This window comes from Triturus cristatus, chromosome 2_2 (assembly GCF_964204655.1).
Source record: "Triturus cristatus chromosome 2_2, aTriCri1.1, whole genome shotgun sequence".
NCBI classification, from domain to species: Eukaryota; Metazoa; Chordata; class Amphibia; order Caudata; family Salamandridae; genus Triturus; species Triturus cristatus.
The window spans coordinates 946,258,901-946,272,610 of NC_140582.1; the positions used below are offsets into that span (position 1 = coordinate 946,258,901).

At 46.9% G+C, this 13,710-nt stretch overlaps 1 protein-coding gene across 1 annotated transcript in view; it reads left to right on the plus strand.

The window, feature by feature from the left end:
- Positions 1–13,710, plus strand: part of ADGRA3 (adhesion G protein-coupled receptor A3) — a 399,594-nt gene that overhangs the window by 59,050 nt on the left and 326,834 nt on the right. Inside the window, exon 2 of the mRNA XM_085642355.1 lies at positions 391–462. Within this exon, the coding sequence (XP_085498481.1) occupies positions 391–462 (72 nt within the window). The remainder of the gene's footprint in view (positions 1–390; positions 463–13,710) is intronic.

Below are 13,710 nucleotides of genomic sequence, written 5' to 3' on the forward strand. Positions count from 1 at the left end.
AGAACGGTGCGGGGGGGAGGGGAGGAATTCCATAGGTGCTGTGGCGCATGCATGTGCTTACCATTTGATGTGACTAGCTGCAGCAGCCGCATCATTGTGCCTTTTTTCACTTTTACTTTCCACGTCGGCTAACAAGTTTTGCACAGCCTATAGGTTAATAGGATGAGTCATATTGGCTTTGGCACTCCTTGCACTTCATTGTGTCAATTTCAATAGTAACTCAAGTGGCGCTGGTTTATAAGTGCATCTGTATAATAAAAGTGAGAATGTGCCAGGAAATGCAACATAGACAATATGCATATTCAGAAGAAGTGCAAAATAAAAATAGTGGGTTTGTGCTGACCATAATTAGAAAAGTTGCTTTACTAAAGTGTTCTGTTTTTTTGGCAGGATTCTCAGCAATAACAAAATACCAGAATTGAAGAATGGTTCTTTTGCTGGACTTGGGATTCTGGAAAGACTGTAAGTAACTTTTATACCTTCGCTAGTGCTTTTAGATTGACAAGGGCATAAAGCAAGGAATTAAATGAAACCCACTGTTGAAAAGGAATAGTGCCCTGCGGTCACAAATGTACTATATAACCACTCGAGTTTCTTTATATTGCTGTGTAAAATGCCTTAATGAATGCCAGGGATTTAACAATGTCGATTTACATTATCATGACTGATTCAGGTTTTCAGTTTTTGCTATTTCTGTCAGATCCAGACAACTTTAACCCACTAAACTAATAGTTTTGTACTTGTTTAGTCTCTCCTCCCAAACAGCTTTGAACTGTTGGTGAAAGCCTCTTGTAGACCATCCCAACAAGCATTTACAATGCAATGGTCTCGGCATTGTTAAAGTTAGAGCTATTGGCATTGCTCATGACATTATTTTTGTTTATGTTTTTAAAACATTTAAAGAAACTGCATTGTTATTTACAATGATGTCAATAGCTTAATCACTCTCAAATGCGAGACCTATTGCATTTGCACTCACACACAGAGCCACACCCACAGAGCCACCCACCCACACAGAGCCACCCACACACACAGAGCCACTCACCCACACAGAGCCACCCACACAGAGCAACCCACACACAAATAGAGGCACCCACAGAGCCACCTATACACACAGTTACCCACACACAGCCAGAGCCACCACGCATAGAACCACCTACAAAAAAAGCCACCCCCACAGAGCCACCCACACACAGAGCCACCCCCACACACACACACACACACACACACAGCCACCCACACACACAGAGCCACCCACCCACACACAAACACACACACACACACACACACACAGACCTAAAAAGGAGGGGTGACTTCAAGGGCCAAGACAGATGTGAGGAGCGGAGCAAAGTCAGGGTGGAGCGGGGCATGTAGGGCCAAAGAATAGCGAAGGGCTGGAAGCCAAGGCGAGAACTTGGGACAAGAGACGAGGGTGGGGGGTTGAAGGACAGAAAGGTAGGGAGATATTAGGGGAAAGGGAGAAGAGCGGAACTCAGCCTATGATTGGCGCATGGCCAAAAGGCAGCAGTCCAGGGCTCAAAGAGAGGACAGCGTGCGGCTGTAATACGAAGAGAAGAGGCGCGGGCGAAAAAGGGGAGAGGGCAGAAGCAATAATGTGTATTGTATTGTAATTGCAATTAAATAGCGCTGACGACTTGACGAGGTGTTGAAGCGCTTTTACGGTGAGTAGCACGCTACTCCAGCACCCATTTGGATTAGTGTAGGACATTACAAGAAAAAAAGAGCGAGGGTAAGAAATCCAGATATTTAGGGCAAGAGTGGCCGATAAGAGTAAAAGATGGTGTCTTTCAGGGAAAATTAGTGGAACATATCGAGTGAAAGAAGAGAAACTAGAGAAGGTACAAAGGAGGACCCACAAGGACTGGGGGGGTGGGGGGTAAAGGAGTTGGATGGGTCATGGAGCTGTAATTCGGAAGGTGTGGGGCAGTTAGAAATGGTGTTTAAAAGCTAGGCGCTTTGAATGCTGTTTGCGTTCATTGTTTCCACTGCCTCTGTACAGCACACACACACTCATTCGCTTTCTGCCTTCAGAAGAAGGGCCTCCGAGCTCAGAACATCCTATTCTAACCAGTTGTTTATCTGTCTGAGAACAGAGCGACTCCCTGCAGCATGTGCCAGGCGCAGACAAAAGAGCCGACTCAACACAGACAACACACGTGCACTACCCCCACGGGGCCCTGCGCTTTACACGTGTGTGGGGGGGACTGAGCTACCAGTGCCACTTTCCACACAGCGACTGACTTAACCAAGGAAGAAATCGCCCTTTCACCGCAGAGACTATTGGCACTGAACTACCCTATGAAGAACGTATTTAGGTTTCACGAATACATTAAACCTAGTGCATTGCCTGCCAGGCTGACTTACCATACCCATGACAGATGAACGCACCAACAGTCATTTTAGATATCCAATTACCCCAGCATCATACTTCCCGTGACACTCTCCTCGGGGAAATGCATCCGTGTGCTCTTGGACTGGTTGCTTCTGCTCGGTACGGCTCGGCCTGACACCCACGCAGAGTAGCTTTCTTTTTTAACCCTAACTGCAGCAAGAATGACATATGGACCCCGAGTGCCAGGGGGAGGAGAGCGAACAGCGCCAGCCGGAGGCAGGAGCACCGAGGGAGCCGAGAGCAGGGGATGGGTCACTGCTTTAAAGACCGCGATCCCTTTGTTACTTGCAGTTCATAAATTGTGCTCCTTCTAATATGGCCTAGTGAGGCATGAAAGCCAGCCACCCTTCAGTACAAGCTGGAGAGTGATGCCGGAATACTGCACAGGGGTGCACAGCCCACACCCCACCGCACTCTACCAAGCCTTTCTCTGCTGCCCATCCCGCCAGCGCTCTGTAGCGACTGCAAGGTGGCGCTTTATAGAAATCACCGAAATAAATATGTAGACTTGACAGGAGTCCGGTGAGCACACTACGACTCCGGTGGGTGCGCAACGCCCGTTGGGTATGAGAGGGGTGCCCTTAATGTCAACCACACCATTATGTAAATGATAACAATTAATGGGTACAAGCAGTGTTTTAGAGCTATCACACATACGCGGGGCGTGCGTGCGTGGGTGGGGGTGGGGGTGGGGGGGGGGGGAGTATTCGGTCTGGGTAAGGGATCTGAATCGGCAACGGAGCACATAACTACGGGAGGGCTACGGGTGTACGGGGGCACGGGTTGCAAGGGAGATCCGCCGAGTCTGGAAGGGGGGTTTCAATAGACCACAGGGGCTGCAAAAGGGTGAGGAGGAGGACGGAGCCTGGGTGGGTCTGTGGAGCGCTGGGACAGTACAAGAGCAACGAGGCCGCATGGGGTGCAATTGGAGGAGCCCAGAGTCTGTAGGGTGCGGGGCAGCGAGGTCAGCATGCCCGGCTCCAGGAATTGTTTTTTGGGAGGGCAAAGGATCAGGGCACAAGTCCTAAACAAGGGGGAAAGGCGTCCAAGGCACGGTGCGGATCCCTGCTCATCGAAGGGCAGCGCCGCCAACTATACTCACAACAGCACGAAGATCCTCACGGCCAGAGGACAGCAAAACAATGGCGGATGGAAGCTCCGAAACTTTTTCGGATTCGGGGGCGTGTTCCTGCTGTTCTAAAAGGGCGTGGCTAAAAAGTGGAAAGAACAGCAAGGAACACGCCCCCGAATCTGAAAAAGACGGAGCCTATTTGGAGGGACAGCTCTCTCCTCCAATGGCGGGCCTCCGTTTAGGAAGCCAGCCAATGGAGGAGAGGCAAAAAGAGAGGCGGGCTAAGGAGCCACTCTAGGAAACATTAAATCTCGACTTCCGGTTCTGCCTTCGGCAGACCGGTAGTCCTCGACCTAAAAACGGCTTTGGGTCAGACCATTGCTTCCAGTTGGTTGGGTTTCTTATGCTTGCTTGCATCATGTTGCATGACTGTCCTTCCTCTTTTTGTGATTTTCCCTCCCCAGGGCTTCTTTATTAGCCTTTTGATTAAATTACTTTCATCTTTCCAATGCTCACATTCAGGAAACAATTTTTTTTCTGGGTTTTCAAAACTACATGGGAGTGTACGTGTTTTCTTGTGCTTCCCCTTGTGCTTCTTTCCCCCACCAAAATCAGTCATGGATGCTCAGTGCTGCTTTCTCCTCCCCCTCTCCAGCTTTCCCGCCCCAATACATTTTTGCTGTTTTTTTTTCTTTTTAATTATTTCTATTTTCCTACTTGCCCCAGCCTCATTCTCCTCCATTGCTGTCCCACCTCAACCACTATTGCCCCCATGCATTACGTCTTCCCCCACCTGCTCCTCCATTGGTCTACCGGCCCCCCCCACTCCCATTGCATCTGACCCTTTTTGTTGTTAATGCTTTTTAGGTCTTGCCTAGCGTTGCAGCGCGCAGGCGCTGCTTGCTCTGCGAGACATATTGTGGATGAGGAGATTTGAGAAGGGGACTTGAAGCTCTGCCCCTCTTTTTCATTGGCTGGTGTCACCCTTTATGTAAAACGGTAGCCGCCGATTGAAACTGAGGCTTTTTGGTTGCCGCCCTTTCCCCTTTTCGTCCGGCCCATCCGGAATGGTTTGTCTGCTTCACGGCTGTCGTGAAGCAATTTCTTTATGGGGCCATGTGTTTCTAATTAGTTCATCGCTTGCTTCATTCCGCAGAGCGAGCTTTAGGGGGCTATCTGTTTCTAATTAAACCTCGGGATGCGACCTTCCAAACGCGGCGCATTTACATAAACGCGGCTCATGGTATCGCCTCGGCTGCCTCTTTGCCCGGGTCTGTTGTAAACACCGTGAATTAGTGTGTGTTTGTTTTTTTGCCTCCTGTTTTATCCTGCCTCTGGAAGGTGAAGCGTGTCGAGCAGGGCGCCCTGTACAGGGGCCTCAAAGAGGAAGGGGACGGAGGCGTTTGAAGTTACGTCTAGCTAGGCAGCTGCCGCGCTCTCCACAGAACTGGCCCCACGCCGCCTGCGTCACTGCCATTAAACCTCTTCCCACAGGCCGAGAGGAAGCCCCGCTCTGCACAGGAGGAGTGCGTCTCTGGTGGCACCCACGGCCTCTCTTCATGGAGCTGTTGTGCTGCGAGGTGCCGGCGGTGAGGTGAGCCCTGGTGGACCCGGCGCTGCTGCGCGACAAGCGCGCGCTGCTCAACCTCCTGTAGGTCGAGGAGAACTACCTGTCGCGGTCCTCCTACTTCAAGTGCGTACAGAAGGACATGCAGCCCTACATGCGCAGGATGCTCGCCATATGGAGGCTGGAGGCTTGTTTCCTAAAGACCACCCGCAGTCCACGCTGAGGGACCCCCCCCATACCTCACCGTGTGCCCCCAACCACACAAGGAACTTCTCCCCACCGGTTGTATTTTTTTTGCACATTTTGTCCTTCTCTACCCTTTCTTCCAGGCTGGCGGCTGCTGCTCTTCTAATACTTAAGAAACGTTTCGGAAAGACCCCTCAGGGAGGGCTGGCTTGCAGCCCAGAGGGGGGGGCATCCTGCATTAACTTTTACCTCTAAGGGGGATAATAGCATAAAATGTTAACATTATTGACACACAAGCTGCTGTTTCTTCCTATTAAAGTGGGTGTCTTTGTATACAAGAGGTGCCATGTTTCGCCATGTTGATTTGAGCTGGGGTGTCTATTCCAGAAGGTGTTTGTAGGGTGCCACGATTGTCCCACGAGTGGGAAGGGTTGCAGCCCCTGGCTCACACCCGGTAAGATACCTCGTGGTGCTCATCCTCGTGGAGCTTGGCTGTACTCAGGGAGACCCGCCCACTTCAGCCCCTGAGATGCCAAGTACACCCCACCCCTCCTCTAGGGGCTCTGTATGCCCCCCTCTTCATCCCTCACCCGCCCGGAAAAGACATCCCTTGGTAGCCCATAGCTCTAGCTTTGTTTTCATGTATCTGGCTTCTCTGTCCAACCTTCCTTTGATTTTTTAATGATTTTTTAAAACTAATTGTCGGCTTGAGCACGCAATGATTTTGCTTCTCTGTTGGTCTTTCTCTCCTCCCCCACACATGCCCGGTCTCTCTCCCCATCTCTCCGTTCCATCTCACTCTTTACCTTTCTGTCTTTCTGCCCTGTCCCTCTCTTTCGTTTCCGTTCTCCTTCATCTTTAGCTCCTTTCATGTGGTTCTCTTATGTCACACTCTTCCTCTCCTTCATTTTTAATTTTCTTCTCTCCCATCTCCCGCTCTTATCTCTCGCAAGTTTGCTGTCTCCCGCTCTTTCCCACCGATTCGTTAGGTAGTCTCTCTCCTTTCCCATTCATTCTCTCCCTCCAGCTCACCTGCTATTGATTTTTTTTCTCCTCCACTCTAACTCTACATTCCTCTATCTATTTTTGTCTTCTCTTTCATTCTCTCTCACTCTTCGCTACTTAATAAGTGTTATATAGCCCGTTCCCTGGCTTTCTTCGCCCTTGTTTCGCCTTCCATTCTACCATTTGCCGGCACTCTACTGACCCCTAGAACTCTTGCAGACACGCTCTTTCCTTCTCACCACCCCTCTACCATCTCTTTGTCTTTCAGTTCCTCGTCCCCTTCTCGCTTTCATTTATGTTTTTCACTATTTCTCCCGACCCCTTTCTCCTTCACTTTTTTCTTCCAGCTGCCCTTTTCGGGCGCTGTGGCGCTGTGGCACTGCGGCCTTTAGTAGCCCTCCATGGCGGCGCCCAATGCTGGTGGGCTCTGCTCAGGTCTCCCGGGGCCCCCTGCATAGCACCCGGCCGTGAGCAGTATACAGGATAAGCCGGTCAGTGAGCTTTATTCCTTTCCATGTCTGTGAACGTGCTGGGGCACAGCTCATCTCGATGTTTGTATATAGACATGGCTGGGGTTATTCTTACATAGTATAAACTAACCTCTGTGTATGCCGATCTGTGGCACTCTTTTTAGGTCTTCTCTCTCTGCCCCCCAACACACTTTTTTTTTTACTTTAATAAGCGCGGCGCCGTTTTCACGGACACTGCGCTATGAAATGCAATAGGTGTTACTTTTGGTATTGTAAATAACAATACCTTTTATAATGTGATTGCGAGACCTATTGCATTGTAAATGCTTGTTATTTAAATTATTTGGATTACAACACAGCTGCTAAATGCTACCTGGGCAACTCCGACAGCTTTCATGTGCGTTGCACTTTGTTTTTATTTTCACTCTATGAATGCTGACCATCATCTTGGAATGGTACATTTAAAGTAAAAAGGAAAAGAAAAGTGAATAAAATGGCCACTGCATGATGACTAATACAGTCTCATGCATGGTGATGCATGTGCATAAATAAGTAATTGTGATGTGGCCTGTTTTTAGGTCTCGCCTTAGCCAGCGCACAATCGCTGCTCTGCGAGGCTTTTAGTAAGGGCTTTAAGCTCTAACCACACGCTTGTGCGTGTGCTTTTTTTAAATGTCCTGCTATTGGCCTTTGCATGCGTCTTTCTAAGAAAGGCAGCACGCAATTTGCCCAAGGCGGGTGCATGTCCTGCCGTCTCTGACCCCTTGCCTCCTGTGCTCGGGAGCGAGCAGCGGCCGCGCTGCATTCCTTAAATTGTTTGCAGTGCGCATCTGTTGCCAATTAGTGCGTTCGCGGTTGCCGCGCTGCCCCGCTTGTTTTTTTTGTCTCTTCCCGAGCTTCATAGACCATTCTTGATTGTTTTTTCTCAACTAACAAGTTTGTTCCATTCACTGAGGCGAATGGAGTGAGCAGTGCTTCATTTCTGCCGGTGGTGAGCATCCTCAGTAGTTTCTGGGGACAGGGACACTAGGCTCTATAATTTGCATGTCTATCACCTACTGATTGCACACTGCTATTCCATGCTACCGCTTCTGACAAGGACGAAAGCAATACTGTTTAAAGCCCACTTGCTGCCAATGTAAATATTACATCGAGGCCAGGGCAGACTATGCTGTCCGAAACAGAGTGCAGCCCCAGCAGCCAATCAGCTGTTACCTGTGTGCATGTGCTCCATGACGCTAATTAGGCCTTGAAGGTGAGGGCCTCCTCGATCGCCATGTTACTGGTGGGACAGGGATAGGGCACCCCCATCTGAATGCACTGCTGCTGTGCGATCTTCCTAACCTGCAGCCCTCCCCTTGGCCGGTAATGCAGGGGGCAGAGGGTGGGATCATGGCGGGGACGTGACTGGGGTTTTGGCAGCAACCTGCTTGGGTTCACCGCTGCAGCACAGTCAGCCTGCCGCTTTGGCAGCCTGCTAGGCGCAATGGTGTGAGGGCAGCCCCACCCAAACTTACTGTGCATCACATCCTGCAAAGGATATCTGGTTCCTCATTTACCGATAAATGTTGTAAACCTCTTCCACCTTTGTGGGAGTGGTACTGAGAGGAGGGGTGGGGTTCTGTCAGTGTGGGAAAAGCATTCCCAGGCATTCTGCCTGGGAATGCTTTTCCCAGGCAGAATGCATCTCGTAGCCCGTATGCGGCATGACATATGCTGATCGGCTCTGGGTGCAGCTGGTGCACCTCGTGGTTCTCCCTGATATAATTGTGCCAGGTCTAGACTCCGTATGCATTCCTGGCAACAATATTAGTGCTTCCTAGCATTATAGTGGCCCTAACTTGTTGGAGTCGGCATTACAGGGAACCTTCTGTCAGAATAATGCCTCCTCTGTGACGCACATTGTGGGTGTTCCTAACATAACCGCAGCTGTCCATTGCATAGTGGTGGCTCTCTCAACAGTTCTCACTCTGCGTGAAATGTTTTTGTTTGCTGACATTTTTTGCCTTGGCACACTTGGTGTTGAAATCATCCTGTAAAATGTTTGATATTCAGATCTGATTTGTGCCACGGTGCATTTGTAGGGACTGTTGTACCAGGCGTAGCCTAGGCTTGTCGGTTTGCAAGCAGGTTGGTGCCCTTGTCTCTTGGCTTCTTTTGTCTCCTCGGAAGTTGTACCACCTGGCTTTCCTTGCTCATTAATGCTGTCCAACTCAATTCATGACCCGTGTCTGACATGCTCAGGCCGATGTCGCGTGACTAGGCCTTTTTTTTAACCCTCCTACTTAATGAAATCTGGCCCTCTGTCTTAATTGTTCTCCTCTTTACTCTGGAGAACAACTGAAGGGCTTGGAGGTTAAGGGTGACTTCCTATGGCTACATTCCTGGTTTGTATTGTTAGGGCCCCTAAGGGCTATAGATGCAACTCTTGACCCTTCGCCTCTACCTTATTAAAGCATGACTCCACCTGCTTTACATCTAACTTCCACTTGCTTCGATAGTACTGTCATGTTTGTGTCTTCTAATGGGTGCCCTAGCAGCACCCACTTCTATGGCCTGTGCCTCATTGTTTAATTCTTAAACCCCTTTTACTGTGGTGCCTCTTGATGTCTTTGGGTTGCACCATCTATGCTTTTGGATTTGGCCCCATGAAACCATTACTGTGATATTTATGGTTATTGGATTGCTCCAGCTGTACTCCTGAGTGACCTCCTACACCTACTACTGTGATGTCTCTGGTTATCCCTGAGGTGGCGTACCACTGATCCTGGATGGAACCATCCCGAATCCTCATATCGACATAACCTATTCCAGAAGCTGTAACTTTATAAGATAACTATGGTATGTATAAGCGTAGGAGGCACTCACACGTTTTTCTGCTAAGCAGCTGTTGTGTCTTTTGCTTAATCTTGAGGCTCTCTCTCCCTTCCTTTCCCGCGCGCTCCCCCTCCCTGTGTGTGGCTGATACACCAGCTGGAATGTTGACAGCTGGACTTTCTATTGTGACAGTTGATGACAGTTTGGTGAATTGACATATGCTCATTTTGCACTGAGCCTCCCGGTTGAGTGTGTCGTCCTTGAGCTTAATAAATTACTTAATTAGAAGATGACTCCTGACTACTCATCTTTACATTTTGGCGACGAGGATGGTTGGACGACGCACGGATGAACCCACATGATGGAAGATCGATACTAATTGAAATTTTGGAAGAATTAGAAGTTGCATATACGGGACTTTGGAAAAAAAAAAGTTTTGATCGGTAGTGAATTGCAGCTTTCAATACAACATATGAAGTTCATTTAGTGAAGGAGGCGGAGACAAAGATAAGTGCGGCGGATTAATGGATGTGACATTGGTTGCACTTTATCGGAAGTCCGTGATGATTGAAGTTGGAAGTAAAAGTTGAATTTAATTAAGAAGAATTCCTTGGTGTAGCGGTCAGGAGGATTTGAGAAGTATCGTTTACGTGAAGAAGCACTTCTGGCGAAGCTGTACGCACTGTCTAGTGGTGCTAGTATTGAAGTCGACGATACATAGCAAGTTTTACAACGAGCCGGACAGTCTGCTGAATTTCTCACAGGTGACTTTTAGTTATCATTGGAACTTAACTCACCTCATAACAGCTGAATATGACATTGAAGTGAATTCTCCTCAGGTGTTGTGGCGCAGTCGTTTTCGAGCGTCGTGACGTCAAAGTATAACGACGCCATTTTGGACGTGAAGCTGGCAGTCTAGTTATTAAACGCATTCACGTACAGGAAGTGTGCGTGCGGCCATCTTTGAAGAAATAAAGAAGTAAACAAAACGAGGAATCTCCGTTTATATCATTACGGAGCATTTTGGGACCTCTTCGGTTCATGAGTGAATACTTGTTTTAGAAGGGTTTTGTTGTCTTTAATGCTGTTCATGCGGAAGCGCTATTTAACAAGCAGGTGAGAGTTTCTTTGGTTATTCGATAACTATATTGGAAAAATAAAAGGAATTTTTTTTTCACGAGGAACTGTTAATCCAGTTAAAAAAAAAAAAAGAACTGTGGCACTGAGACTCGGCAGTAACATTTGGGAAATAATATAGACATTTTTTTACACACTGTTTTATTATGGCGTCTGGGAACTTATACAATTTGCAGCCCCCAGAAGCATTTTTGAAGGGTACTGGAGTACCACCAGTGAAATGGGAAGAGTGGAAGGAATATTTTTGTAACTACATTTCAACGTTTGATAAGGAGGATGAAGCACTCAAACAGGAGGATAAGAAGAAGATATTGTTACACTGTTTGGGTGCAGAAGGTCTTAAAGTGTACAACAAGATTACTAAAAAGGTGAGAGTTGGGGAAGAGAGAAATGTTTATGATGAAGCAATGGAAGACTTAGATGGTTATTATAAACCAACAGTTTGTGTAGCAGTACACAGATATAAATTTTACAGAAGAAAACAAGGTAAGGAAGAAAGCATAGATGACTACATATCTGCGTTAAAGAACTTGGCACTCTCATGCAAATTTGAAAACATGCACGATAACTTAATTAGGGATCAGATAGTGATGTGTGCTGCTAATTCTTACATACAGGACGCATTATGGGCTAAAGGAGAGAAACCTCCAACAGTTTATTGATATCGTAAAGAAAGCTGAACTGACTGGTCGTTGTGCTAAAGAGGTTATTAATGAGGGTAAATGTAAAGCTGAAGAAGCCAGTGTGGTGGCAAAAATAAGTGGGAGCAAGAAAAATTACAAAAACAAAGTGAAGGAAGCACCTAGATTCAAAGGAAATGCTGGTACGTATGAACAATTAAAATGTTACCGCTGTGGTAGCAGTAAGCATTTAGCTAATGACTGGAAGTGCCCGGCAAGGAACAACAAATGAACTCAGTGCGGGATCATTGGTCATTTTCAAAAAGCTTGCAAAAGGAAAATAAAAGAAAAGGTAACATTTGTGGAGGATGAGGAAGAGGAGGAGTTTGAGCAAGACTCCTCCGATGACTCGGAGTACCTCTTGTGTGTACTAAATGTAACGGAGGCAACAGTAAATGAGGAAGAAGAGAAGTGCAAAAAAAGGAAACCCATGTGCCTAATTGAAATAGGAGGGGTGAATATAGATATAGTCGCTGATTCTGGTTCACCCTGCACTATAATCAACCGTGATGTTTGGAGAGAAAAGTTTAGAGGAAAAGTTGGGAAGCATTTGGAAAAACCCGACAATCTCACTTAAAGCATTCACAGGAGAACCAATTGAACTTATGGGTTTCAAGGAACTTACATTTTCATTTAAGGAAAGGAAAACTAGCAGCAAGTTGTACGTTGCTGTCACTGGCCCTTCTGTGCTTGGTTGGAATGACCAAGGAAAACTAGGGATTACTCTCAACCCGAACAGTGTAGAACCTGTACTAGTTACACAACAGAAGGTGTTACCGGGTTGTGATTTGGTTAACAAGTTCCCCAAAGTTTTTAATGGTAAAATTGGTAAACTAAAGGGGTTCCAACACATAATAAAACTTAAAGATGATGCTGTGCCCTGCTTGCATAAGGTAAGACAAATTCCGTTAACACTAAGGGAGGAGGTGAGATTAGAAATTAATAAGTTACTTGAAGCAGAAATAATTGAAAACACAGAATCTTCTGAATGGGTCGCACCTCTGGTGGTCGCTAGGAGGGCCAATGGAAAATTGAGATTGTGCATAGATTTGCACGACCTCAATAAAAATATTCTTATTGACCAATACCCCTTACCAAGAATTAATGAGATGTTGTCTCTCACAAAAGATATGACAGTATTTTCGACCATAGACTTAGCCGCTGCTTACCACCAGGTACCTTTGCACCCCGAAAGCAGACACCTCACCACCTTTGTTTCACCTTTTGGTTGTTTCAGGTTTAAAAGGGTACCTTTTGGGTTAGCATCGGCAGCGGCATTATTCCAGAGACTAATGCATGAAATATTCAAAGGGGTGAAAAAGTTACTCCTCTTTCAGGATGACATTCTTATTATGGGAAAAGATTAAACTGATCATGACAACAGGTTAGTACAGGTACTTAAGATCTTGGAAAAAAGGGGTTTGACAGCGGAGTACAAGAAGTGCAGGTTCAGCAATAATTCTGTCACCTACCTGGGTCATGAAATCACTAAAGAAGGTATACAACCTAAGAAAGAGCTACTTTAAAGTTATCAAGGATGCCCCAGTCCCACAAAATAAGGAGGAACTCAGAGCGTTTTTGGGACTGGTAGAGTACTATTCAAAGTTTGTAAGGAACTTTTCTATGAAAACTTACTGCATTAGAACCCTTTTAAAAAATAAGAACAAATTTGAATGGTCCCAAGACTGTGAAGACAGTTTCAAAAGCCTGAAAAAAGAGATTTGTGATGCTCCACCTCTTAAAGGGTTTGACAACAATCTTACATGTGTGGTCACTACGGATGCCAGTGGTAAGGGAGTTGGTGCAGTCCTCACACCAGTTGAGTGCGATGGAAAGGAAGTCACCATTGCATTTGCCTCCCGCTCTTTAACCTCCACTGAGGAGAAATACTCAGTTATTGAGCGTGAGGCCTTAGCGTGTGTGTGGGGGCTGGAACATTTCAGGCAGTGCATTTGGGGAAAAAGGATCGTTTTGCGTTGTGACCACAAACCATTAACAAAAGTACTTACTGTGAAAGGTTTATACAATGCGTCGCCAAGGTTGGCAAGATTATCCATAAAACTGTTGGATTACAACTATGAAGTTCAATACTTGCCTGGTACCAAGAATGTGGTTGTGGATTTTCTTAGCAGGCTGCCTTTGCAGAATGTGGAAACAGGAGTGAAGGAAGAAAAACTAGGTGTTGCTAGCATTAACGAAGAATTTCCTAGCATAACAACGGAGGTCTGGGAAAAAGAGTATCTTAAGGATGAAACTATAAATGAGGTTAGAAGACTTGTTGTGGGATGGCCTAAGAAGATATTCCTGAAAGGTGAGCTGCGGCCTTTCTGGGAATTGAGAAATGAGATATCTGTGGAAAACGA